The sequence below is a fragment of the Hippocampus guttulatus genome, chromosome 23 (assembly GCF_054856545.1).
Source record: "Hippocampus guttulatus isolate MCC_2025c chromosome 23, RoL_Hgut_1.0, whole genome shotgun sequence".
NCBI classification, from domain to species: Eukaryota; Metazoa; Chordata; class Actinopteri; order Syngnathiformes; family Syngnathidae; genus Hippocampus; species Hippocampus guttulatus.
The window spans coordinates 128,033-154,472 of NC_141283.1; the positions used below are offsets into that span (position 1 = coordinate 128,033).

At 45.2% G+C, this 26,440-nt stretch overlaps 4 protein-coding genes across 5 annotated transcripts; 3 read left to right on the forward strand and 1 right to left on the reverse strand.

The window, feature by feature from the left end:
- The first annotated feature begins 56 nt into the window (after nucleotides 1–56).
- Nucleotides 57–6,257, forward strand: LOC147185545 (fermitin family homolog 1-like). Its single transcript, XM_086104539.1, has 16 exons — nucleotides 57–91; nucleotides 1,308–1,462; nucleotides 1,784–1,881; nucleotides 2,222–2,357; nucleotides 2,461–2,598; nucleotides 2,758–2,941; nucleotides 3,025–3,127; nucleotides 3,424–3,531; nucleotides 3,643–3,774; nucleotides 3,865–3,914; nucleotides 4,288–4,412; nucleotides 4,486–4,592; nucleotides 4,849–5,073; nucleotides 5,164–5,288; nucleotides 5,372–5,513; nucleotides 5,791–6,257. The coding sequence occupies exons 2-16, from the start codon at nucleotides 1,312–1,314 to the stop codon at nucleotides 5,962–5,964; spliced, it is 1,998 nt and encodes a 665-aa protein (XP_085960665.1). The 5' UTR covers nucleotides 57–91; nucleotides 1,308–1,311; the 3' UTR covers nucleotides 5,965–6,257.
- A 467-nt stretch (nucleotides 6,258–6,724) lies between these two features.
- Nucleotides 6,725–10,689, forward strand: LOC147185546 (tRNA (adenine(58)-N(1))-methyltransferase non-catalytic subunit TRM6-like). Its single transcript, XM_086104367.1, has 12 exons — nucleotides 6,725–6,968; nucleotides 7,237–7,370; nucleotides 7,544–7,653; nucleotides 7,827–7,918; nucleotides 7,996–8,079; nucleotides 8,177–8,301; nucleotides 8,626–8,802; nucleotides 8,960–9,096; nucleotides 9,165–9,250; nucleotides 9,617–9,719; nucleotides 10,125–10,211; nucleotides 10,293–10,689. The coding sequence occupies exons 1-12, from the start codon at nucleotides 6,862–6,864 to the stop codon at nucleotides 10,470–10,472; spliced, it is 1,422 nt and encodes a 473-aa protein (XP_085960493.1). The 5' UTR covers nucleotides 6,725–6,861; the 3' UTR covers nucleotides 10,473–10,689.
- Nucleotides 10,690–10,833: 144 nt separating this feature from the next.
- LOC147185547 (uncharacterized) lies at nucleotides 10,834–15,295 on the reverse strand. Of its 2 annotated transcripts, XM_086104365.1 has the most exons (8): nucleotides 15,169–15,295; nucleotides 14,997–15,043; nucleotides 14,347–14,437; nucleotides 12,404–14,273; nucleotides 12,207–12,303; nucleotides 12,006–12,107; nucleotides 11,871–11,924; nucleotides 11,118–11,193 (listed from the first exon to the last, which is right to left on the reverse strand). In XM_086104365.1, the coding sequence occupies exons 1-7, from the start codon at nucleotides 15,215–15,217 to the stop codon at nucleotides 11,880–11,882; spliced, it is 2,301 nt and encodes a 766-aa protein (XP_085960491.1). In that variant the 5' UTR covers nucleotides 15,218–15,295; the 3' UTR covers nucleotides 11,118–11,193; nucleotides 11,871–11,879. The 2 variants fall into 2 exon arrangements, with proteins under 2 accessions (XP_085960490.1, XP_085960491.1); XM_086104364.1 differs by lacking the exon at nucleotides 11,871–11,924 and having other exon boundaries at nucleotides 10,834–11,193; nucleotides 15,169–15,294.
- Nucleotides 15,296–19,680: 4,385 nt separating this feature from the next.
- LOC147185548 (solute carrier family 23 member 1-like) lies at nucleotides 19,681–25,641 on the forward strand. The gene is made up of 12 exons (XM_086104366.1): nucleotides 19,681–19,800; nucleotides 22,270–22,422; nucleotides 22,515–22,672; nucleotides 22,864–23,023; nucleotides 23,090–23,271; nucleotides 23,390–23,510; nucleotides 23,573–23,729; nucleotides 23,862–24,115; nucleotides 24,237–24,401; nucleotides 24,468–24,576; nucleotides 24,748–24,843; nucleotides 24,914–25,641. Exons 1-12 carry the CDS (start codon nucleotides 19,681–19,683, stop codon nucleotides 25,111–25,113), a joined length of 1,875 nt encoding a protein of 624 aa, XP_085960492.1. The 3' UTR covers nucleotides 25,114–25,641.
- Nucleotides 25,642–26,440: the final 799 nt, after the last annotated feature.

Consider the following 26,440-nt stretch of genomic DNA (forward strand, 5'->3'; position numbering starts at 1 on the left):
GCGCAGCTTCCGTCTGAAACGAACTCCAGTTCCTCCTTCCACCACTTCTCACGAGAACTCCACTGGGAGCGCCTCAAATATCCAAATCCAGGTGAGTCCTGTTAAAGAAGGGTTTCGATTAGGAAAAAGTGATTTATATTGCGTCTAACTCGTTTTTGGTCCTGCGTGAGTATGTAAGTTAATGGTTAATTTACTGGGGTGTTTTTTTTTCACAACAGTAAGAAAAGACTGTTATTGTCAGTGTCATAGTGCTTTTGCTTATTCTTCTACTTGAGTTGTCTGGAACCTTTGACCTCTCTGTGTAAATCAAAGCTTTAAAAAAACAATTGACACATGTCCTTTAACATGCCCTTACTTTGTATGCAATTCCACCACAGTTTGAGGAATTAGAATAATTAACCCTGTTAGGATAGGGATACCCTTTCTGTGGGCTTTTTGGAATTCATTTTTTATATACAGTATGTAAATAAAATAAGATCTTAACATTATGACCAATGGAAATGCATGCTCACAATTAAACCTACTGTACATTAATTTTACCATTTTTATTTATCAATCTAAATTAGTAATATGAAACTATTCTGAGCATGTGATGGAATTTCCAGCATTTTCCTTACTTCCAAGCTGCAGATTGGTGCCCAGTGCAGCACAGTCATGTCCCTGCTCGTCATGCATTCCACAGCGGAACCCTCCCTGATCCTCCTCTTCCTCCTCCTCTTCTTGTCTCCCCTCATTACCTGCCTTCCCCACCAAGCCTTTTATCCCACACTTATAATATTAAATGGACAGTTGCAGGGCCCGCAGAACTGTGGTTACAGTGACACTAAAAGGACAAAAATGAGACTATTTTGAGAATAATAATAATAATAATAATGATGATAATAATTTTTCCTGTTCATTGTGGCGTCATTGTTTTAATGTTTACGGATTGGCAGCCAAATTAATCATGATGCTGTCATAGAAAGTTGAGAAACATCTTCTGAGTCTTTTGTCTCAGCTGTTGCCCAATATTTCCAAAGAACCAAAACAACATAGTTTAGTCTAGTTCCCCCAAGCAGGTATTTAATCCTAGTCGGCTATGTGAAGTTATTACATCTCGCCGTATTTACTTTCATTTTTCATTTCTTTCCATTCTACTATCTACCAGTATATATCAATTTACTTTTTGCCTCACACCATATTTCAGTTTCATTTTGTATCTAGCCATTTCATGTTTTATTTTGTTTCATATGAATATTTGTGCATCATAACATTGTATTGTCATTTTACATATGTATAATTCTTTGATTTTATACATGGTTTTGCAGAGTAATGATGACTGCAGCAGAGTATGGGGAAACGTCATGGGAGTTGCAGGTACACGTGGACCAAAAAGACGGCGATGAGTCAATGCGCTTCAAGTTGCGCGTGAAGGGCGACCTGCACATCGGAGGTCTCATGCTGAAGCTGGTGGAGAAGATCAGTAGGTGTCAGATGTCGCAGCTCTTGAACACTATCTGCCCTGTTGTTTGTCAGGCCGCACCTTTGTTTGCCTCGCATTGCTCCACACTCGAGTGCCATTGTTGTTAGCCACAATGGCTCATATTGCCCCAGGGCACAAAGTTCAGTTGAGAGTCAACCTGATCACACACGGCCTTGTCAACATGGACGAGCTCATATGGAAGACTTGGAAGAGTGAGGCGCTGGCGTACCATGAATACATTTATAATGTATTTAGAAACGAGTCTCTCGATCCACTTGACGGGTTTCTGATATCTTACATGCGTGATGTTTTCATGTGCAGAGGCTCCCCAGGACTGGTCGGATCATGCCCTGTGGTGGGAGCAACGGAAATGCTGGCTGCTCAAGACCCACTGGACCTTGGACAAGTATGGAATTCAGGTGGGAAAAATAGGAGAAAATTGTAAGTACTGTGCAAGCCCCAATGCATTTCCTTTTCAATTAATGAGATAATAACTTCAAAGGTAGAATCCAGTACAAAATGTTTGTCAGCGACAAAATCAATCCCAAAAAAATTGCAATGTGTGCTTATCCAATGTGCAATTATTTGACATTGATTAAGCAATGTCCACCGTTCTTGCTGTACTCAGTCTCCTATTCGATACAATTTCTCACTCACTCGTGTCTCATGGTTCGTTGGATGCATTCAATGAGACGTGGGTTTCTCGGTTCTTGCGAGACCAGCTCTGTTTCAAAGTTTTACGTTTTTCCTACCACACAGGCTGATGCAGACCTGCGCTACACGCCCCAACACAAAAGCCTGCTCTTGCAGCTCCCCAATATGAAAACCATTCAAATGACCGTCGGCTTCTCCTGCGTGGTCTTCAAGGCCGTGGCAGAGATCTGTCAAATCCTCAGTGAGTGTGTCCCCCCCCCCCCCCCCATCCTCCCCTTTTTTTTTTCAAATGTAACTTGATTCGTTTTAAATAAGCCGCTGCTCCTTCTTCGTCTTCTTGTCAGACATCCGCCGGTCTGAGGAACTGTCCCTGCTCCAGCCTCCGGATGATCCATCCAAGAAGAAGAAAAAAAGAGGGAAAAACTCTCCGCTGGAGGATATCTGGGACATTGATTTAGTCAGCGGCGGGCCAGGGGGCTCAGGTAAAGGCAAAAAAACCTTTTAGCAAACGTCACTGCCCTAATCTGAAATCCTGACACCGCCAATATAGCTGTCACCGCCAAACCTGGTACCCCACTCTCCTAATCTTAATGTCCCAACCCTAAGGCCAATACCCCTAATCATTCATTCTAACCCACAAGGTCCAATGTACAGCAAGACCATGACGGCCACCTACGACCCAGAGAACGGGATGCCGGTGTCGGCCACCAGCCTGTGGTTTGGGGAGAACCCCCTCGCCGACTGCCAGCCCAATTTGCCACCTGACGAGCTGGCCAAGCTCTACCAGCCTTTATCCCTGGAGGACAAAGCCATCAGAAACGCCGGGTAGAAGACTTCATTGTGTTCCTGCATATGGTCTTTCCTCTGCTACTATTCATTTTGATTCATACTTGCCATGTATTTGACAGGTGGCTGGACTCTTCGCGCTCCCTAATGGAACAGGACGTTCAAGACAACGACAAGCTGCTGCTGCGTTTCAAGTACAATGTCTTCTTTGACCTCAATCCCAAAGTAAGGGCCACATCATTGTTTATGGGGATGATGATTACGATGACGCCACGTCAATCTGCAACAGTACGACACAAGTCTTGGCTTGCGACACACCGTGTTTTTTTTTTTTTTTTTTTTTTTAGGTCACCGTTCCATTCACACTGGTTCAGTAAAAGAGCTAAAGTCTAGTGGAAAAAAAACGTTCAGCATTCTGAATGAATATACTGCATATATGGCATCCCACACAAAAATGACCCGGACGGGTCAATCTGACCCATAGGCCACCAACTGGTAAATAGATGCATGTTGTATTTCAGTACGACGCCGTGAGGATAACGCAGCTCTACGAGCAGGCTCGCTGGTCCATCCTGCTCGAGGATATCGACTGCACCGAGGAGGAGATGCTCATGTTTGCGTCGCTACAGGTGAATAGGATAACGTGACATCATCGCACATCAAAAACGGAAAACATATTGTCTGTCAGTTTTGTTTTGTAAGTGAGTGAATGGACTTGAGCTTTCGTCTTGTCTTTACAGTATCACATCTGTAAACTGACCGTGTCCACTGATCCAGTGGACCACTCCAACGAGCAGGAAATTGATGAAGTGGAAGCCGCCCTCTCCAACCTGGAGGTGACGCTGGAAGGTGGCGTCTCAGACAGAATTCTGGTAAATTTATTTCAGAACTGTCATCTCATCTTTTGGGGCCTCTGTTGATTGCATGTATGATCATCGACACTTGTTTGTTCCAACCTCCAGGAAGACATTACAGACATTCCAGAGCTGGCAGATTACCTGCGCCTTTTCAGGTAAAAACCTACCTCCTGTTGGCTTTACTCTGTTACCAGTGTCACGAATCTGCGGCTAGCCGTAAATGACACAATTGGTGTCTCCACCTCGGACTCTCGACATGTTTAATGGTTATACAAGGGGGGGGGGGGGATTAAACACTGTAAAATGACACAAAGGACATTTAATCTGAACATATTGTCCAAGTCTAAAAAGAAGTGGAAAAATCTTTTCAACACATCAAAGATTGGACTTATTTTTAACAGTCATACAAGTGCAAAAATAAGTTAACAGTGGTTTAAACAATACAATTGAGAAGAGAATAGATTTGACTTATTGAGTACGAGTGTAAAATAAATGAATCACTGTGAAAACAACTTTCTCTCAACTCAGACCAAAAAGACTAACGCTGCGGCCTTACAAAGAGTACTGGTTTGTATTTAAGGACACCACCATCTCCTACTACAAGAACAAGGAAGCTGCCGTGGGAGAACCCATAGAGCAGTTTCACTTACGAGGTATTGTGTGACTTCAAGGATTCATTCCTGATAGAAATGAGAACTTGAACTTACGTCACTGTATTATCTTCAGGCTGCGAGATCGTCCCTGACGTCAACGTCACAGACAAGAAGTTCGGCATCAAGCTCCTTTTGCCGGTGGCGGATGGGATGAATGAGGTGTACATCCGATGTGACAACGTAAGCTCCTTTGCCGCATACTGCGCATATCAAGTAGACGTGGTATCTGTAAAGCTGAAATTACCTGTATACCTGTACATAGTGTCAAATTATCTTGCTGTATTCTTGCTGCCGGAGGCTGTAAATTTCCCCAGTGTGGGACAAATAAAGGATATCTTATCTTATTAAACTTACTTGTATTGACCAGACTGCACACCTCCTTTTTCTACGGTGATTAAAAAAGCGAATTTTGAACCGCGTTTTTGTGGTGCCGCAGGAGACGCAGTACGCCAAGTGGAAGGCGGCGTGCATCCTGGCCTCCAAAGGCAAGACCATGGCATACAGCTCATATAAGTCAGAGGTGCGAAGCATCCAGTCCTTTTTGCAGATGAAGAGCCTGGCGCCCCCACCGGGCCAAGCGGCGCCCGACTTGGACGCCATGGAGATGAACGCCGAATGTTTCGTGTCGCCACGCTACGCCAAGAAGCACAAGACGAAGCAGGTTGATGGAAGCATAGATGGCAAAAAGAACTTGCTGATTTTGAAGTGATGTTTTATAACACTGGTTGCCACTCAATGTTCTTGCGTCAAGCTCACAGCACGTATCCTGGAGGCCCATCAGAACATAGCGCGCCTGTCCCTCATGGATGCCAAGATGCGCTTCATCCAGGCTTGGCAGTCTCTCCCAGAGTTTGGCATCAACTACTACATCGTCAGGTAGTGTGTAAGGCAAAAAAAAAAAAAAAAAAAAGTGTGTCATTCATCAGAAACCATTCAAGAAGTCCACTTTGTTGTATTAGGTTCAGGGGCTGTAAGAAGGATGAAATCCTTGGCATCTCGTACAATCGCCTCATCCGTCTTGACATGTCCACCTGCCTGCCCGTCACCACGTGGAGGTTCGCCAACATGAAGCAGTGGAACGTCAATTGGGAAATAAGACAAGTGAGTTTTAACGAAAAACTGGGAAAGTCTCAGGGAGCCTTTTATTTTGGCTTGAAGCAACCACGTTAAGGTCTTTTTTAGCTATTTCTAAGGGTCCTCAAAGCAGAACTTCTTGCAGAGATTTTGTCTTAAACGCTAATCAAGTTAGTTAAAAATTCTAACCTCGAACCCTGTTTCACTCGACAGCATGAAATTTGATAGTAGTGTCTCTCATGAGTGGACCCACAAAAAAGTCTCAAGAAGCCATGCTTTGCTGTGCGTGTGTGCGTGATTGCAGGTGACCATTGAGTTCGACCAGAACGTGACCATAGCTTTCTGCTGCCTGAGCTGCGATTGTAAGGTGGTGCACGAGTTCATCGGCGGCTACATCTTCCTCTCAACGCGATCCAAGGACCAGAATGAGACCCTAGATGAAGAACTGTTCCACAAACTGACCGGAGGTCAAGATTGAGAAAAGACAATGCTGTAATTTCGTAATGGGCTAGCGAACAACACAGTGATACATATTGATGAAACACAGTAAATCCCTGCCAAGGATAAATACTATTGTTTTGTAATCCACAAAAGAGCTCAACAGAGCAATAATGTCATGAATTGTCTAGTTATTATTTATCTTTTTGTAAACATTTTCAGCATTTTGATCTGCAGTCAAGCCAAGGCCTGGTGTTTGTGTAAATAATTTTGGTCTCAAACTTTGTATGAATTGACCCTTGTAAGAATAAATCCCTTTTTATGATTTTACTACCTCATTGTCTGCGATTGGCTGGCAACTGGTTCAGGATGTCCCCCGCCTACTGCCCGAAGACGGCTGGGATAGGCTCCAGCACCCCCCGCGACCCTAGTGAGGATTAAGCGGTTCGGAAAATGGATGGATGGACTACCTCATTGTGACTTCCTTATTGTCTTTAACTGTCTCTCTCCACAACAGTGTTTATCCAGCTCCATACAATGCGTACAACAGGCTTGATTTGTACATTTTTAACTTCTTAATTTAAAACAAATATTCAGGTCAAATTTATCTTAGTCCATTAAGACACAATGGAGAAATATAAGTTTTACAGTAGTTATTTAGAAAATACTCACTTTAAATCGATGATTCTGAAATCGGCATCTGCTATACAAAATATCGCACGCTATTGGCTGGCTAGAGTCGGTTTCGGGCCAATCACCGCCAACAATGATGAAAACGCGGAAGTAGCTCCATTCTGTTGTCTACCCGTCACCCTGAGACGGAAAGTGGAAGACAACACGTGCAACGCGAGTTTAACGATAATTTCATAAACCACGGTGATCGTTGTTTCTCGAACTGTTGTCGATATTGAGCGGTCATTTGTCTATTTTGCCGATCATGGCGGACGGTGGAGACGACGACTCCCCGTATAAGATCAACGAGGGGGACTACGTTATGCTGAAGCGGGGCGAGATCTACAAAGCTGTGCAAATACAGTCGACAAAGTTAGTCTCAAACGTTTAATTCGTGCCGTTTTGATCATATGTCAAGATCACGCAACAAGTGTTATTTTCGAGCTTGTGTGCGAAGGCAAACTGGACTTTAGTGGTCGTTGATCAATCTGGGGGTTTCCAATGAGTAACCTCATGTCTACGTTAACAAGGAACTGACACAAGTTGTGAAAAAACATTATTTCTCCATATTGTGATAACAGGAAGGTGGTGTTTGAGAAGCAGCGGTTCTTCCTATTATTTCTCCATATTGTGATAACAGGAAGGTGGTGTTTGAGAAGCAGCGGTTCTTCCTGGACAACGCCGTGGGGCACCTGTACAGCACCACTTTTGAAATTGTATCTGGAGGACAGCTGCAGCCTGTGAAACCAAAAGATGAGGCAAGTGCAGCATCTGGTAAGTATTTTTTTTTTGTTGCTCTTGTTTTTCAGTGCGGGAAAGGACATAAATAGTGAAGTAAACATTGGCAATTCCGAGAGTTGTCTGAAGAAGGAGAGCTTGGAGACCACAAAATGCAAAACTTGTGCACTGAGCCACACAGTGCTTGACCGCAACACTTTCTCCTACAGACACGAAGGAGGCGGGTACGGACAATCGGAACATCGTGGATGACGGCAAGTCGCAGAAGCTGACCCGGGATGACATTGAGACACTCAAAGAGCAAGGCCTTAAGGGTCAGGTAATGCTGGAAACTCCATGACGTGCACCATGACACTGTGGGGTAGATCGGTATCCACCTTGTCCATGTTTTATGGGCTGATTATTTTTGAGACCTTAAGGCTTGGTTGAGCAGTAATAAAAGTGAAGCAAGTTGAGAGTCTCTTTCAATATGTTGTTTTGTTTATGCTGCAGGAAATCATCCAGAAGCTCATAGACAACAGCTCTACCTTCAGGGATAAGACAGAATTCGCCCAGGACAAGTATATTAAGAAGAAAATAAAGAAGTGAGCCAGAGCCCAGCACTTATTTAAAAATAATAAAATCATTGTATGTGTGTGAATGGTATCTCATGTTTTTTCAGGTATGAGAACACAGTGACCATTCTTAAACCGACTTGCCGCATCATGGCGCTTATGTACCACGGACGAGAGCCAGGAAAGATCTGGTAATATACATATCTTTTTTGCCTGCGTCCAGCAGAAACGCATAACGGTTTGAATAACGTGCATGCGCGCGTGTGTGTGCGCGTGTGTGTGGTACAGTCACTTGCGATATGACACATTGGCGCAGATGCTGACCTTGGCCAACATCCACGCCGGCAGCAAAGTGTTGGTGTTTGAAACGTGCGCTGGCCTCGTGCTGGGGGCCGTCATGGAAAGAATGGGAGGTGAGTTTGTTGCTCATCCCGAGGCACATACTTAACATTCAGTAACATTTCACAGCACGCCACAACCAACACAATAAATATTAATCCGGTTGTATGAAGGGCATCAGCTGGAAACATAGGTAAATTGAAAGCATTGAATTGTTATGCTTCTAAAATTCTTTACAGAAATTGCATTTTTTCCCCCAGAAAATGTTAACGTATACATCAATGTATGATAGATACGAAATGGTCATCCAAATGTCACCATCTGATGCCCCTTAATGTAGAATAAGTGCTTTCTCATTTTCTAACTCGCTCTTTTGATCTCCTGTTCCTCCCGTCCAGGCTTTGGATCAGTGATCCAAATGTACCCGGGGGGCGGGCCGGTCCGGGCAGGAGTGGAGAATTTTGGCTTTCCCGCTCACTTCCACGACACGCTGCATGACTTTCCCATCTGTCACGTGAATGCTTTGCTAGCAGGCACGCTGGACACAAGCCCGAAGGACCCCGATACTGGTGAAGGTACAGGTTCCCCTAGAGTTTGTTGAAGCCATATCCTACTTTTAGTCTGTCTTAAAGGAAGATCCACAACAATTTCCGCAAATACAGACACGTGCTAGTTTTGCAGAACCTCTCTCCATTCACAAGTGTAATATGCTGTGGATTCCCGGCTTCTCAGAGGCACCTCACCCCAACGTGGCTGCTGAGGCGCAGCCCAAGATGGAGGACACCCCGGGTGACTCCGAGAACGTGGAGACGAACGCCAGCGGGGAACCAGGCACAGACGACGATCGCCAACGAAGCAAAGATGCGAAGGTATGGCAAAAGATTGGCTATGATTGACAGGTTGCTGCATGGTCATCATGGTGTTTGAAATGTTTTAGGCTCAACTCAAGCGGGTGAAGCAAGAGGAGAGGCGCAAGAAGCTCGCAGCGGCAGCGGCCCAGTTAGAGGGCATGAACGCAGACGGGTTCGTGTCATTTCTCAAGAATACGTTATGATTGAAATGGATTTTCATAAATGTAAAATGGAATGTCCCGTGGGACGGTGTGGACAAAGCTAGATCAGAATCGTGTTATGACCGTTGTAACTTTGCCAGTTGGTGGAGCGCCATTCAAGCCCCACAGCCTCCTTATTATTGATGAAACGTCGCAAGGGTGTTCATTTATGGATTCTCCTTTATAATAGCGGCTATATCGTAAATGCTATTACGCTGCTCCCCCTGCGTCCTAAATCACGAGCTTCTCAAATTAGGCGGAATGACAACATTTCCAATAATGCGTTGACGGCGTAAATGATTCTTTGCTTGGCTCATCTTGTTTTGCGGTCCTTGCAGATTGGTCATCGCCTCTCGCTTCCACCCATGTCCCGTCCTGATGTGCCTGCTCAGGTTCTTGTCACCCTCCAGGCCCTTTGTGGTCTACTCGCAGTATAAGGAGGTGAGCTCAGTGCGAGTTTCGCAAACGATTCCGCCGAACAAGGGTTATTATTTAAGACGGGTCTTATTACTGCAGGGGTCCTGTGAGAAATGAGCTTCCCACCAAAGGAAAATACACAAAGAAAATGCGTCTTTATCCCTCAAGGAAATTAAATGGGAGCAAGTGTCTCAGCAATTCAGTATTAAAATGTTTTGTCGTAAAAACAGAAAATAAGCAGAATAGGATGTGTGGCTCCTAAAGCTCAGGGCGAAAGCTCTTTTTGTTCAAAAACTCTCAAGCCGAGTGAAATAAAGTATTGTGGGTCAATGCGTCTTGTTGACCACTTTGTCAGTATGTGAAAGAAATGACGCTAACTTTGCCAGCTTGGTGAACATCACTGCATCCATGTTACCGTCTTCTCTGCAGCCGCTAGTCGAGTGCTTCACCAAACTGAAGGAGCAAGGCGGCACGGTCAACCTGCGCCTCACCGACACATGGCTGCGGCATTATCAGGTTACATCCTGCCCACCGAATGTTACCTTCAGGTCCTCGTCGTAGAATTAATGTGTCCTGACTTGTGTTTTGTCCCCTTAGGTGTTGCCTAACAGGACGCATCCCATGCTGTTGATGAGCGGCGGCGGCGGTTACCTCCTCTCGGGTATCACCGTGGAGACAGGCCGTTCGCGCCAGGCTAACTCAGAGGAGCCGGCGCCAAAAAAACAAAAAGTGACAGAAGAGCCAGCGGCAAAAAAACTAAAAATGACGGAAAGCTGAAGGGCTTAAAAGCACCATCGGCAACACAACTGGCGGGAATGTCTGTTTCGGTGCATCGCAAACTCTTCTAGGCAGTTAAGCAAGGAAAGGCCTCGAAAGAGATGCACCCTAGATTTGTCACTTAGGCCACAATTTCTTTTTTTTTACTCCGGAAGTTTTATTTTTTGTAGCCTCATGACTGAATCTTCACAAAATTAAAACTTTTTCCGATGCGGAATTTACTTTGTTTTAATTGATCCAAACAAAGACGTTAGCAGGTCGTCTTAAAAACATCCACACAAAAAATATATATATATTACAATTAATCATTTTTGTGAGTAAATGGGTCGTGACGTGACAGCACAGGATTAAAAAAAAAGTGTTTGTTCCCAGAATAACCCTTTTATTGAACACAAACACTTGAAAAGACAATGACATCAGTCAATATTGGACACTTGCTATATATACTGTATAGATAAACATCAAAAAAACATTCCCATGCACGCGTTTAGGATGTCACATCAAAATAGCACAAATACAGCAATATGGTCGTTGATTCTTTTTTTTTTAAGCACGGCTCCATTTTAGTTTTTTTTTATACACTTAAACTTTGCGGACGAAACGAACGGCGTTTTGTTTTCCATGTAAACCTTGAAAGCGTAGCTCATTCCTTATCATGCAACTTGGCAGCAATTTTTTTCATCTCCTCATCCATTGCCGCCAGGTTTTCCAGTGCTTTCTCCTGCAAAAAAATAAATAAATAATAATAATAATAATAATGTACAGTTGGCCATATGGTCGGACAAGCCATTTGCTCTGGTTTTAATCGTTTAGCCCCACAGGATGCACAGGAGCCACCGCGTGTCTTTCTAATGGAGACGTGATGGCCCTGGGAGGTCGTGACGGTGCAGCAAGCTTGGCTCGTAAAAAAGTGCTGTCAACCATTGAAGGGAAAAAAAATAGTTTGGGGGGGAAAAATAAATAAAAGATGCAGGCAGCAGAGCCGTGCCAAAGTTCTGCTGGGGAAATATTAGCATTGTCAGTACTTCTAGGCCAAGTTGTTGATGTGCACTCATTCGGCAAGTGCCCGGCATGTCTGTGTGTGGAATGTACATTTCCATAATGAGTTGCCCTTTCTCCCCCCACCTAAAGCGTGTTTGTGAAGGAGCGACTGGATGTGCTCCGCGGCTTTAGTGGGTCAGCGAGCACGAGATGGAAAATAGTTTACCCACAGAACATCACGTTATCTTCTGCTGATTTTCTACCATAGAATGGTGCTTGAACACCCTGGGCAAACCTCAAAGGCTTTTATTGTCAGTCTGACCACAAATGATTCAAAAAGACAACACGAGAACAGCACAGACACGGAATTTAGGGCTGAAGTCAGCCTAACATACACGTTATAATTTGCTCTCTCACTGTTTTATATCAGGACAGGGTGTTCTGCGATGCTGGGACAAGGCTGCGAAGAACCTTTAACAGATGACGTGAGATGTTATCCAGTTGTCTGATTGAGGGATGACATGATTTTTAGATAAATGTAGCCTGACGAACCTCATGCGGCGTGAGTGCCCTCGGATGCTTGGCGCCTTGTGATGCCTCTTGGTCGGCGAGCTGGTCGATTTTGTGACTCAGCAGCTTGGCCGCCTCATCCATCTGCACTCATTCAAAAGTCAGAACCGCGTTCAAAAGTCTAGATGCTCGACATTTGGAATTGGAACTGCTCTGACGCTTGATCGTGAACATCTGGCCTACCTTGTTTGGGGCAGCGTGCTCTTCTCGATTCCTTTTGAACCAGGCGGGATGGTAGTAGCCTCTGTAGATCCACGGGTTTCTTTTCTCAGCCAGATATCTGCAAAAACAACCACTCAGCTTAACCCAGAGTAAAACCAGGAAGTCATCTCTACACTTTCTGAGGACTTGGCCTGTAATCTGTCAGAAGAATTAAATACCCCAGGGTTTCGCTCCTATCCTCTGGATTTTCTGAATCGTCACTCAGGTCTTCATCATCAGACACCTCCTCCCCTCCATGCTTGTGGTATTTGTTTTTGTGGTTGTACTGATGCGACGGCTTCCAAATGTACTTCTCAGGGTTTTTGTCATCATCTTTGTTGTGTCTCTTGTCGAAGCTCCAGTACTCCTGACTGCGTTCTCCATCTGAGTTCTCCCACTTTTCCTCTGAGAGTTCTTCATCACGCTTTGGCTTATTCTTGTAGTATCTCCAAGGCCTCCAGGACTTCTTCTCCCCGTTGAAGTCCCAGGATTCCTGGCTACGTTCCTCATCAGGTTCCTCTCGGGCTTCCTGTGGGAGTTCCTCATCTCGCTTGTGCCTCCTCTGGTGGTATCTACCTGGTCTCCAGTCTCTCTTGTATCTGTTGGTGTCAAAATCCCAATATTCCTGGCTACGTTCCTCATCCGGATTCTCTGACAGTTCCTCATCTCGCTTGTGTCTCCTTTGGTGGTATCTACCTGGTCTCCAGTCCCTCCTGTATCTGTCACTGTCGAAATCCCAGTATTCCTGGCTGCGTTCCTCATCCGGATCCTCTGACAGTTCCTCATCTCGCTTGTGTCTCCTCTGGTGGTATCTCCCGGGTCTCCAGTCCCTCTTGTATCTGTCACTGTCGAAATCCCAGTATTCCTGGCTACGTTCCTCATCCGGATCCTCTGAGAGCTCTTTGTCTCGCTTGTGTGTCCTCTGGTGGTATCTTCCAGGCCTCCAGTTCCGCTTGTATCTGTCATTCTCCAAATCCCAAGACTCCTGGCTGCGCTCATCATCTGGTTCCTCTCTGGGTTCCTCTGACAGTTCCTCATCACGCTTGTGTCTCCTTTGGTGGTATCTCCCAGGTCTCCAGTCCTTCTTAGCCCTCCCACTGTCAAAATCCCAGGATTCCTGACTGCGTTCCTCATCTGGTACCTCTGAGAGTTCTTCGTCGCGCTTGTGTCTCCTCTGGTGAAATCTCCCGGGCCTCCAGTCTCTCTTGGATACATCGGTGGTAAAATCCCAAGATTCTTGGCTTTGTTCCCCATCCAGATCCTCTGAGATCTCCTCATCCCTCTTGTGTCTCCTCTGGTGGTATCGCCCAACCCTCCATTCCCTCTTGTCCCTCACGTCATCGAGCCCCCATGACTCCTGGCTGCGTTCCTCATCTGGTTCCTCTGACAGTTCCTCATCGCGTTTGGGTCTCCTTTGGTGATATCTCCCGGGCCTCCAGTCCTTCTTATCCCTTCTAGTGTCAAAATCCCAGGATTCCTGACTGCGTTCCTCATCTGGTTCCTCTGATAGTTCTTCATCTCTCTTGTGTCCCCTGTGGTGGTAAGTCCCAGGCCTCCATTCCCTCTTGTCCTTCTCGTCATCAAGCCCCCACGACTCCTGGCTGCGTTCGTAGTCCTCATCTCCACGCTTGTGGAACTTCTTTTTGGGGTAGTATTGATCTGAGGGCTTCCAAATGAGCTTGTCTTGGTCCTCTAGGTCATCGTCGCTCCTTCGATCCAAATCCCAGGACTCCTGACTGCGTTCTTCATCGCGCTCCTCCTCTTTGGACTCTCCTCCCAAAGGTTCCTTGTTGCGTTTGGGCTTCTTCTGGTGGAACCTTCCTGGCCTCCAGCTGCTTCTCTTCTCCCGTTTCTCCTCTTCCTCCGCGCTATCGTCTCCCTGGTGTCTTTTCTCCAGACTCCAGGATTCCTGATTGCGTTCACTCTTTGCGCTTTCCCGGTTCGACTCTACTGCGCTCTGGAGTTCATGGATGTCTTGTGCGTGATCTTTGGCCTGCTCTTCATTGGTCGCCTCTTTGCTCTTCTTGTCCAGCGGAGCATGTTTAATTCCTGTAAAAGGACAAAATGGATTATGTACTGTTTGCCATTCTTTTTGCTGAACTAACTGGAACATGGCACAAACCTGCTTGGAAGATCTCCTTGCACTCTTGGTCCAATTGGGCGTTCGGCTGGGTGAGTGCTTTGGACAGAACCTCCACCAAACATCTTGTCACCTGATTAAGAAATAAGCCTTGTGTTGATTTTATGCAGTATGCTAAGTACTCTGCCAAGGGAGGATTGTTTTTTTTGGATCCATTTGCTATCAAGATTCCACAAAACCTTATGGAAGAATTTGTGCTTTTTCTATCATTTTTAACCGACATTATAATGAAATGGTTTTCTAGAAAAAAATTGTAGGACAAGGAGACTCTCCTCCTGGCCACACACAGTAATCTGCACCTGGGTTGTTCTTCACTGTCATCTAAGGGTGAGTAGTTTTGTTCATTTGAGTTTATTTTTCCTTCAACTTTCTGCATGGCACACTTTCACAATATTTAGTATTTTACATTCATTACTGTAGTGTATGGAGTAAAATAAGTAACCCTTCATGTATGGATAATTGCACCCAGTGTGAGTTCCTTCCTGCACAGTAATGATTGTATGCATGTGTGGTTGCATTCTCATGCGTTCATTGGTGATTGCACGCAGGATACAGTACTGCATACTATATGCCCTATATACCGTATCGTATACGGTACATCCATGTTAATGCAAAATAATACAGTAACTTACCACATCTTCTCTTTGGCCATCCTTCCCCACTGGAAGTGCTTGATTCCCTGCTCGAGAGACAAATATGCCTGGCTTTACAAAAACAAAACAAAACGCAAGGAAGGAAAACAACAAAATAGAGGTGCAGTAAAAAAAAAGTGCTCAGAGTCACTGTCCTTGGTACTGAACTCACCTATCTGAAAAGCGAACCCAAGTAGCAGAAAGAGAGGAGTCCGAGTCATCTTGTGAGATCCGGTGTGCCTCCCGATAAGGCGGGAGGGATGCTTCTGCGGGAAGGGGAGCAGCACCTCTAATATAAAGGCGCTCAGAGTGGGGGAGGAAGGGGGGAGAGGGAAGGAGTGTGGGAGGGAACGCTCATGTCATGACTCATTAGACCTGCAGGGAGAAGCAGCAACAACTCGTTTTCTTTGTTTTTTTTGTTTTTGTTCTTCTCCTGTGGACGAAATAAGCCATCACACAGGTGATAGTTTAAACATTACTGAGAGAAACAGGGTAGTTGTCGGCGGGTGGGGGCTTAATGCCGCGAGGCGCCCAAAGGCATGACAACTATTGGCAATCACACACCCTGCAAACTTCATTATCAGACCTTCGTTTTTAGTTCTGTTCCGAGAAGCGATACCGTTCAAACTGAAATAATTGCATGCATTGTTAAGTTTACTGTGTAGTTCTTCACTTTAATGTGTTTTTATGCAGCTTTAAGGACACCTTTAGCCTGTGATAATGCAATCAGAGACGGAGAGAAAAGAAAACGTGTTTTTTTTTGGAATATATTTGGTTTTGTTTCCTCATGTGCCTTTATTGTCGCCACCTGTTCTTGTCATCCGGGTCCTTGTGTTAAGATTTGTTTTGGATTTAGTTGAACTAGTGTATCCCTGCAAGTGTGCGTGCGTGTGTGTGTGCGTGTACAGTTGAATCGCCTGTGTAGTTTGAAATCAATTTTTTCAAATTTTCAATCAAATTTTTATTCTGTCCGTTTTATAGGTGGGGAAAAAAATGTGTTCTGCCAGGTCAAGCCCCCTATTATGCACACTGGTCAGATGTCAAACACTCCAGTGGACATCATCCAAGGGTGATTAATTATCTTTTTATGTGTTTTAGTTATGTCTTTTGTTACAATTTTATTCAGCTTTCACAACACGGCGTTTGACTTTATAAATGAATGACACAAGGTGTGACAAAGGCCAGCCTGACGAGTGTGACGAGTGCACTGGTATGGCGGCCTTAGAGCGCCTCGTTGTCGGCATTGAGTACATGCACGTCACGGAGAGAAGGTGTGATAGTATGCCGGTGCCTGGAACAGTCTGGCATGCGGAGCGGGACTTCAGGTGAGCGTGTCTGCTTTAGAGTGGCCTGTTGTCGACCATGAGTGCATACACAAACAGATACTGTAGAAGAAGAACAAGGGGAGAAAAAAAGTCTGATGTGACATCCAGCATGTGGACATGGGCATTGCCCACGGGGGCTAAAATCGCAGCCGTCGGGGTGGGCCAATGTCCGTGTTTGTTAGAAGAATCGTGCATGCGAGTCGTGAGATGGCCTTCAGCAGAATGAAGAAGATAAAGAAGGAGGGGTGTGGGGGGGGGGGGGCTGCAGCCAGCGGCATTCAATCATCCAGGCCTGCCACATTCTCATCAACAGTGTGCGCTCACATGTGACGCCCTGTGATAATGCTCCCTGGCCTTTTTTATATTAAAGAAAAGGAGGGGGAAAAAGTGCAGCAAGAAGCATTACGCTAAATCACATTTTATTCTTCAATGTAATAAAGTACACAGCCAACAGATAAAACACGACGTGCACTGTAATAGTTATTTACCAGAGCCGGCTGCTGCAGGATGTTTTTTTTTAATCGTTATTGTTGTTTACGCTTGTATTTTGTGCCCTGAGCATGACAAAGAGCTGAAAATGTGTGACTAAGACAAATCGTTCCTAATCATTTTTCACCATTGATGTGATGTATAACCTGCACAACTCAATAAGATAATTTGGTTGCACAAGTGCGCACACCCTTTTATTACTCGGAATATGGCTGTTCATAATCAAGCAATCTCAGCCAACTCGTGTTCAAAAGTCAGTAGACCCTTTTTTGGGCCTCAGACTAATCCCGTAAAACGTTCACATGCTAGAGTAACCCACTAGTTACTGTGTTGCAATCGTAGAATTTTGAGAGCTAAATATGTTTTCTATAAGATAAGATAAGATATCCTTTATTAGTCCCACACTGGGGAAATGTACAGCCTCCAGCAACAAGAATGTAGGCAGAAAGAAGAAGAAAAAAACAAACAAACACCGTCCAATTAAGTGCAATATAAATACAAAATGGATAAATCGCAGTGCTATTTACAGTTGTTTTCCACATCATTCAATTATTAAATATTATTGTTGCTATTTTTTATTCAGCAGCCTGACAGCAGTTGGTAGGAACGAGCGTCTGTATCTCTCCTTCTTGCAGCGCGGGTGTAACAGTCTCTGGCTGAAGGAGCTACCAAGTGCTGTCAGGGCGGGCTGGAGAGGGTGGGAGGGACTGTCCATCATAGCTTTTAGCTTAGTTAGCATCCTTCTGTTGCCCACCTCCTCCAGAGTGTCAAGGGAGCAACCCAGGACAGAACTAGCCTTCCTGACCAGTCGCTCCAGTCTCTTTCTGTCCCGGGCTGAGATGCTGCCTGACCAGCAGACAATGCCATAATGGATGGCCGAGGCCACCACCGAGTTATAGAAAGTCTTAAGGAGCGACCCCTGAACCCCAAAATACCTCAGTTTCCTGAGTAGGAAGAGTCGGCTCTGTCCTTTCCTAATCAGGTTGTCCGTGTTTGTAGACCAGTCCAGTTTGTTGTTCAGAAGAACACCTAGGTACTTGTAGGAGGTCACCCTCTCTATGTCCTTACCCTGGATGTTCATCGGTGCCGGTGAGGACTGTTTCCTGCAGAAATCCACAACCAACTCCTTAGTTTTCCTAGGGTTGATCTGGAGGAGATTCTGCTGGCACCAGTCCACAAAGTCCTTCGTCATTCCCCTGTACTCCCGATCGTCCCCCTCTGTAATGAGGCCAACAATCGCAGAGTCATCGGAGAACTTCTGAAGGTGGCAGGTTGGAGTGGCGTGTCTGAAGTCCGAGGTGTAGAGGATGAACAGGAATGGAGCCAGAACAGTCCCCTGCGGCGCTCCAGTGCTGCAGAGAAGCCTGTCCGACTCACAGCTCTGCAACCTCACGTACTGCGGCCGATTTGTGAGGTAGTCCGTGATCCATGCTGTGAGATGGTGGTCCACTCCGGCGTTCTGCAGTTTGCCTCCCAGCAAGTTGAGCTGGATGGTGTTGAAGGCACTGGAGAAATCAAAGAACATGATTCTCACAGTGCTCCCAGCCTTCTCCAAGTGTGACAGCACTGATTGGAGGAGGTAGATAATGGCATCTTCCACGCCGATGCCAGGCTGATAGGCAAACTGCAGCGGGTCCAGTGCCGGGCTCACCAGCGGTCGAAGGTGGGCGAGGACGAGTCTCTCCAGCGTCTTCATCAGGTGAGACGTCAGCGCCACCGGTCTGTAGCTGTTCAGCTCCTTAGGGTGGGGGGTCTTGGGCACTGGGACCAGGCACGAAGTTTTCCACAGCTGTGGAGTTCTGCCCAGCTTCAGGCTCAGGTTGAACATGTGCTGGACAATGTCACACAGCTGGTCAGAGCAGGTCCTGAGGAGCCGGGAACTGATCTTGTCTGGACCTGCTGCCTTCCTCACATTCATCTTCCTCAGTTGGTTCCTCACCTGCTCTGTTGTGACGGACAGGCAGGAACCAGGTGACAGACTGGGTTGATGAGAGCTGGTCGAAAGAGGAGGGGGAGGAGAAGAAGTCCTTAGTGAGAGTGGTTGCAGTTGGTGGTTGGGGGAAGGGACAGACGACTGGTCGAAACGGTTGAAAAAACGGTTCAGTCCATCTGCCCAGTTCTTGTCCTTCTCAGTCAATGTCTTTGGGCTGTCATGGCCTGAGATGGTTTTCAGGCCCCTCCAGACACCAGCGACATTGTTGGCCTGCAACTGGTCCTCCAATTTCATCCTGTATATCTTCTTCCCCTCCCTGATCTTTCTTCTCAGCCGAATCTGCACGGCCTTCAGCTCCTCTCTGTCTCTCGACATAAAAGCTCTCTTCTTCTCCTTCAGGAGGGCCTTTATGTCGGGATTAATCCATGGTTTGCTGTTGGAAAAACACCGCACAGTTCTGGTGGGTACGGTGTTCTCCTCACAGAAGTTTATGTAGTCTGTGATGGTGTCAGTGAGTGCATCAATGTCCTCCCCGTGAACCTCGCTGAAGAGTTCCCACCTGGTCGTGTCGAAGCAGTCCCGCAGAGCATCTTCAGCTTCCGTGGACCATTTCCTGACCATTCTGGTCACAGTTGCTGTCACAGTATACCGGCCATTCTAAACATTTTTGGGCAAGCCAATACTATTGTGAGTAGGGTTTTGTCTCCAACAAGGGTTCACCGTCTTGAACAGTATTCCATGCTCTTTGTTTCCTAAACTAGCCACGTGATGTCAATGTGAAGACTGAAACTTGGACCTGGAAAAACAAACATTTGAAGGGATGCAGTCCTTTCAATCATTAGCTGCCAGCAATGACAAACGATGGTGTGCTTGACAAACCTCATTTCATTAAACCAGTAATGCAACTACAGTTGCCACGAACACATCCACCACCACGATGAGCAGCAATGCTCAAGTGTCTCAATTTTCCTTTTCTCCTCCCGCTGCGTTCTCTGCTGCCGCAGGAACAATTACACAAGGGGATGAAGGCTCTCCACACTGCCAGGAGTTTATTTGGGTAGGTAAAGCCGCATTCAGATTAAAATGCGATATGAGTTGTATGTCTGGTGTACACTGCTCAAATTCGCTTCCACAGGAGTGTGCTGCGCGTGGCCAGAACGGAACCTGTAAGTAAGAAGTTTTGAGAATTGTTTCGAGGAGAAGAGGAACAGGAAAGAAGGAAAGGTGTCTGGAAAGTGGAGTTGATTTTGATTGTTTTGTTCAAAAGTTGTTTTTTCCAGGAGAATTATATATTCAAGGATTTTAAAAAAAGCCATTGAATGGAAATGTAGTTTCTATTGGACGATTTTATGTGAATTCCTCAATTACTCAAGCTCGTGTAACTGAAGTTAACGACAGACGTGCGTGCGTGCGTGTGTGTGCTTGTGTGCAAGTGTGCATGAAGGCATTTGCAGGGAGTTCGTCGGCCAAACTTGCGTATTTTCATATATATGAGCAATAAGTGAGGTAGAAAGGGAAAAAGGTTCAGTACTCTATCTGCGTGAGCTCTTTGGGCAGGTAAAAAATGGTGGAGCATAAGTACCATTGACTCGAAATCTTTTTGTATTAATAATTAATGAGCATTTGGTGGATCTCATTTTGTCTTCTTGCTGCACCAAAAAGAATAAAATCAAATAACATCACGACACCTTTATGTGCGCACGTCCGTGTCAATTAAAAGCTAATTGACTGCTGGTGGCCCTTTATTCTTTCCTCCATTTTGTAACCTTTTTGTTAAATGTGACACTGACATTAAATGTTGTTCACAAGGGTGAAAGGTCAGCAAGATGTAATCCGGTTATTTACGATCGTGTCCGGCCTCGGGTGACAGGTGTCAAACAAATCCTGTTCCACTCTTGATGCTGATGCTGACCTTTATTTCAATGGCTAACCTTGTTATTTAGAATAATTATATAACTAGATTGGGACCAAGGAGGTGGCTGAATTTCTAGTTTTATTGTTCTGACAATAAATTTTGAAAGACAAACCATATTTCTTTATTCAGCTAGTTAATTATTACATTGATAGTTCGCTTTTAGTTAACGAGTAGCAAATAGTAGCTTAAGTGCATACCTGGTTTCTAAGTGACTTCCTTGAGGTAGTTAAATAGATACATAGCTATATCGGTAGATATGCGTTTGTGAATAATCTAGTTATGAGGTTTGCTTGTTGGTTGGTACTAATGATGGAGTTTGTTGGTTCGTTAATTACGTTGTTTATGAATAAGTTTACTTTGCAGCAGGATTATGCGGGGGGGAAGTAACATGCAAATTACGAGAGTCACGTTTTGTTGAGTTAGCTTGCTAGATAGATGAGGTCCGTATTTGTTGATAAGACGTCATTTGGCAGTTGAGTAGTTGGTTGTTAGCTTGTTGTTTGTTAACTAGTTGGGTAGCATGATTAAACGGAAAAAAAAGAGATAACACATGTGACTTTCTCGAGTTGCTCGCTAATTGACAGCTAGATTGTTTGTTGACCTACCTTTTTGTTAGTTTTGTTAATATGCTTAGCTCGCTAATTAGGGAATTTGGCTGTTGATAGGCAAGCTAGTTATATATGTTAGTTGTGAGATTTATAAGTAAGTAAGAGCTATATGGTAATTTTGTGTATGTATACTGGAAGCACGTATCGTCCTGAGGAGACCATAAAAACCTTTTGGCCATATTTTGTCACACCTATGATTTCATTGCCACATCGGGCACATACTGAAACAACAAAGAAAATTTGAATCTTTTGTGTGTGCAGTCATTGGGGTATTTTTCCTACCGCAATTAAAAATCTTTTCACAACAATTGCCTCTCTAATCTCCTAACATGAGAAATTAAACATCAAAATCATTAACGGGCCAACAGCCTGTAAGTGTTATTATGCAAAGGGTCGTTTTGAGACCATCAATGGTTTGTGAGTATTGATCCACAGAGATGCGCGCTTTTGTTATTATAATAAAATATATTGAAATACTTTAAGAAAAAGCAATTGTTGAATATTTCCAGACATGACTTTATTCAGGTTTGTGGTTGGCCAAAATTGATATACAGTGGTGTCAAACTTAAGGCTCAGGGGCCAATAAAGCAAATATGTAGTGTCCATCCATTTGGTATGTCTATTAAAGACATGGGTTGACAAAAAGTGCAAAATAAAGACTCAAAAATACTGCTCATGCAATAGTAACTCGGTAAAACCTACCACGAAAAAGACGGCATATTTTAGCTAGAAAACAAACAGTGAATCTATATGAGGTAAGCATTAGCTTTCGCAAACAATTGGAGAGACATTTCCAAATATTATCAGAGGCCGAATTAGCTCATATATCTCACGAACACATTGTAAGAACAAACATCTTTTTAGAAACTTAACAAACCTCTTTTGAACTGCACATTAAATTTATCATTTCATGTCAAGTTTAAGGACCTTGTAAGTGCTACCTGTTTGAGCTTTGGGAGGGATTTATGGTTTGTTTTTCTGAGTGCTCTTTTCGTGTGTTTAGATGGATGAGGACAAAGTCCAGCCCAGGGCGGCAGAGCCCCTCAAGCCTTTCATCAGTGAAAACAGTGGTGAAGTGGACCGTAACAACAGTGTGACAGTGTACAGTGTGACCCAGACCCCGCCCTGGTACTTGTTAGTCTTCCTGGCCTTTCAGGTGATTTATAAACGTGTCGCCCAAAAAAAATAAAAATGTGTAGTTTTGCAATGTCCCCGTCCAATTTACAGAGCTTCTTCTCTACTCCACAGCATTACCTGACAGCATTTGGCAGCAACATCGCCATCCCGCTTATCTTGGCTGATAGCCTGTGTTTGCAGCACGACGGCTTGACCCAGAGTCACCTGATCAACACAATCTTCTTCGTCTCGGGGCTGTGCACCATTCTGCAGGTCACCTTTGGCATTAGGTGTGAACATGCTAAACACAAGGGGTGTAACATTTGGACCATTGGGAAAATGAAGTGTGGTTATTTTCCCAGTGATGTAAGCTCATGCTAATTCATCATTTTAGGATTGAAAATATTGGATAACGCACACTTTCAAGATTGTGATTGTGATATATATATATTTTTTCACCATTGGTTCCTGTTCTTGTTAGGCTTCCCATCCTGCAGGGGGGCACGTTCGCCTTACTCACCCCAGCATTGGCCATGTTGTCCATACCCGAATTCCAGTGTCCCTCTTGGACCAAAAATGCCACCCTGGTGAACACGTCCTCGCCCGTTTTCATCGAAGTGTGGCGGACCCGACTGACAACAGTAAGCCGGCTCAAACATGGTCAAATTTGATGGAATAATTTTTCAGGTTCCATCCTCCCATCCCAGCTGCAAGGCTCCATCATGGTGGCCTCCCTCCTGCAGATCGTAGTGGGATTCTCTGGCCTCGTCGGCTTCCTGATGCGCTTTGTCGGCCCTCTCACCATCGCGCCCACCATCTCGCTCATCGGTCTGTCCATGTTCGACGCGGCTGGAGTCAGGGCCGGCAGCCACTGGGGAATCTCAGCCATGTGCGTCTGCTACACTTGAAATGGAATGTCTGTCTGCGTGTTGAGGAGTCCCCGGACCCAAAAGGTTTGCAAATGCCCGCAGTAAAGCAGTAGTAACGTTTTTTTCTAAAATGCACAGGACCGCAGTCTTGATCATCCTGTTCTCCCAGTACTTGCGATTCATCGAGCTGCCCATTCCTGCATACAGCAAGGCCAAGAAGCTGCACACCAAAAAGTTCTACATTTTCCAGATGATGCCCGTAGGTCCTCAAAATACTCCGCTACAGTTAGCGTACGATGCTAAAAAATTGATGTCGATTAGATTCTGCTGGGCATTGCGGTCTCCTGGTTAGTGTGCCACCTGCTCACCATCTATGACGTGCTGCCATCTGATCCGAACCAATACGGACACCAGGCCCGGACTGACGTGAAGGGGGACGTGGTTACCCAGGCTTCCTGGTTTGTCCTGCCTTATCCGGGTAAGCATTCCGATCCACACATTGATTTGGTCCATCTTCAACCTTTAGGTCCAAGGGACAGCCGAGCTATGGCTCACAGACCCCTGACCCCAGTTGGAGAACCCCTTGATCGAGAACCGCCTTTTTCCACAGGCCAGTGGGGCACCCCGGCAGTGAACCTGGCAGGCATTATTGGCATGATGGCGGGAATCGTGTGCTCCATGGCAGAGTCGGTGGGCGACTATCATGCGTGCGCCAAGCTCTCAGGGGCGCCGCCTCCGCCCAAGCACGCCATCAACCGGGGAATCGGCGTGGAAGGAATTGGCAGCTTGTTGGCGGGGGCCTTTGGCACCGGGAACGGCACCACCTCGTTCAGCGAGAACGTAGCTGCCCTGGGCATCACCAAGGTTTGAAAGAGAGCGCGACATCATTTTAAATTTTCAGCGCCATCAAAGTATCTGCTTGACAGTGCCTTGAAATACATGAATGAATGAATGAATGATTTCTGATGATGTGTCTGTGGTGCAGGTGGGAAGTCGAATGGTAATTCTGCTCAGCGGAGTCGTGATGATCGTAATGGGGGTCCTGGGTAAAATCGGAGCCATTTTCTCCACCATTCCCAACCCTGTGATTGGAGGGATGTTCCTGATCATGTTTGGGGTCATCGCTGCGACGGGAATCTCTAACCTACAGGTAACCCGGAGTGACTATTTCCTTTTTATCCAGTAGTCATGACCTTACTTTTTTTTTTTTTTTAAGTCAACAGATATGAATTCCTCCAGGAACAACTTTGTGCTCGGTTTCTCCTTGTTTTCTGGGCTAGTCATTCCGAACTGGATCACCAAGAATCCAAATGTCTTGGTCACGGGTATGAATCGCATCTTTTTACTGACATGAAACGACACCATAAGGCATGAGTTTTCAAATGCATTGGGTTTTGTGGGGAGACGGTTTTCCAAGGACTCATTCGTGGTCCTAGCGCACATCAAGCACTGGCCCTAATTACCCTATGACAACGTCTGGATGCGTTTTTCCGCAGGCCAAAGTGAAGTGGATGCAGTGTTGCAGATCCTTTTTACAACTCCGATGTTTGTCGGAGGCTTCCTGGGGTTCTTCCTGGACAACACCATTCCTGGTAGGTTTAAGGCTAAATTAGCCTCAGCCGTCAACTCGCACTTCTTCAAAAGAGTTCTTCTGTGATACAGGTACCAAAAGCGAGCGTGGACTGTTCGTCACGGACGAAACGCACCCGGAGGCCTCTGCAACCTTGGAAACCGACGACATTTACAACCTCCCCTTTGGCATCACAAGGCGTCTGTCGTCACTGCCTTGGGTTCGCAAAATTCCGTTCTGCCCGGGGGGAGAGCAAAAGCCTCTCTGCAAGTCAGACAAAGGCATGCCCTAGAAGGCTGGCGACATCCGTTACTTTTTATACTCTTATCTTCGGGTTTGCCTATAATGCACATTACAGCTTGATATACCGTGACTTGTCATTGGGAGTGGCAGTACCCTCAAAGGTTCTGCTTCTGTAACTTGACTTGACCTCTACAGTTTAGCCATGCCTGGTCCTTTTTGGCCTAGGAAAAGCTAAACCAAAGCTATGGTTCACTCAAATGTTCTGCTTTTGTACACTCGAGTGTTTTTTGGAACATATCTTTAATTTTACGCCTTGTCACTCAAAGAAAAATGGTTAGTGTGCTATGTTCTATGCTGTTACCTACAATGGTTCGACTGCTCCTAACTGTCCTTGAGGTTCAATAATTATGGATACAAGTCCCACTTTGCACCTTTGACATTTGTATATGTTGGGGATCTACTTTGTTTTGTTGTTGTCTCTTTTTTTTTGTCCTTTTGTGCTATTGGTGCTTCTTTTGCATAAATTCTTTCATATCAGTCTATTTTTCTGGCAAGAGAATATGTGGCCAGCAATAATGTTTTTATCGCTGCATTCATTCAGTCTTGATTATATTGCCTGATAAGATCCCATGAGAGATAACAGTCTGTGTGAAAATAAATAATGTGGACAGATTCCTGGATAGTAATCAGTTGCACACACATTCAGCCAAGTACAAACACAGTCAGGCATCAACATGCCACATATTTCTCTTAAGTATACAGGTATGTAACTTGACATTTACCTGACTCGCTTCTGTATGCAACCTTGTAATGGCATATTGATGAGTGTCCTTCAGTTCAGTTTTTTTTCCGATGCTGCACGATTATGCAGCTGGAAAGTCTCCTTCTCCAACTCACGGCATTAACATCTGACAATGCGAGTGCACAATTATTATTATCATAAGATGAATGATATTACGCTTCGGTGCGTATGACTGAAGCAGACTAGCTCGTTCAATGCGCACACTAAAGTAAACAGGAACGGGACGCCTAAAAGTAAGACACTACTACTTTCACTTCCCTAATGGCTACATACACAAAAATTCTTCCTGATCGTTCGGTTTTTGCATTGATGGTGTTTCATAAAATGCTCAGATGCAATCTTAGTCTAGATAACGATAACATTGGATTGTGTTTGGCAAGGTTAAAGCCAGCGAGGCATTATTACGTCAACTCAATCCAAAGTGTATTCAGTGTTTTTTGATTGGGAAATGAAACAAAACGTGTTTTACGATCTCCGCGGACGACAATAAACGCACCACAGTCATTCAGACGTGTTTGACCCTTGTTAAAAAAAGAAAAAAAGACAGAAAACACGAGACTTTCACCGTTAAACA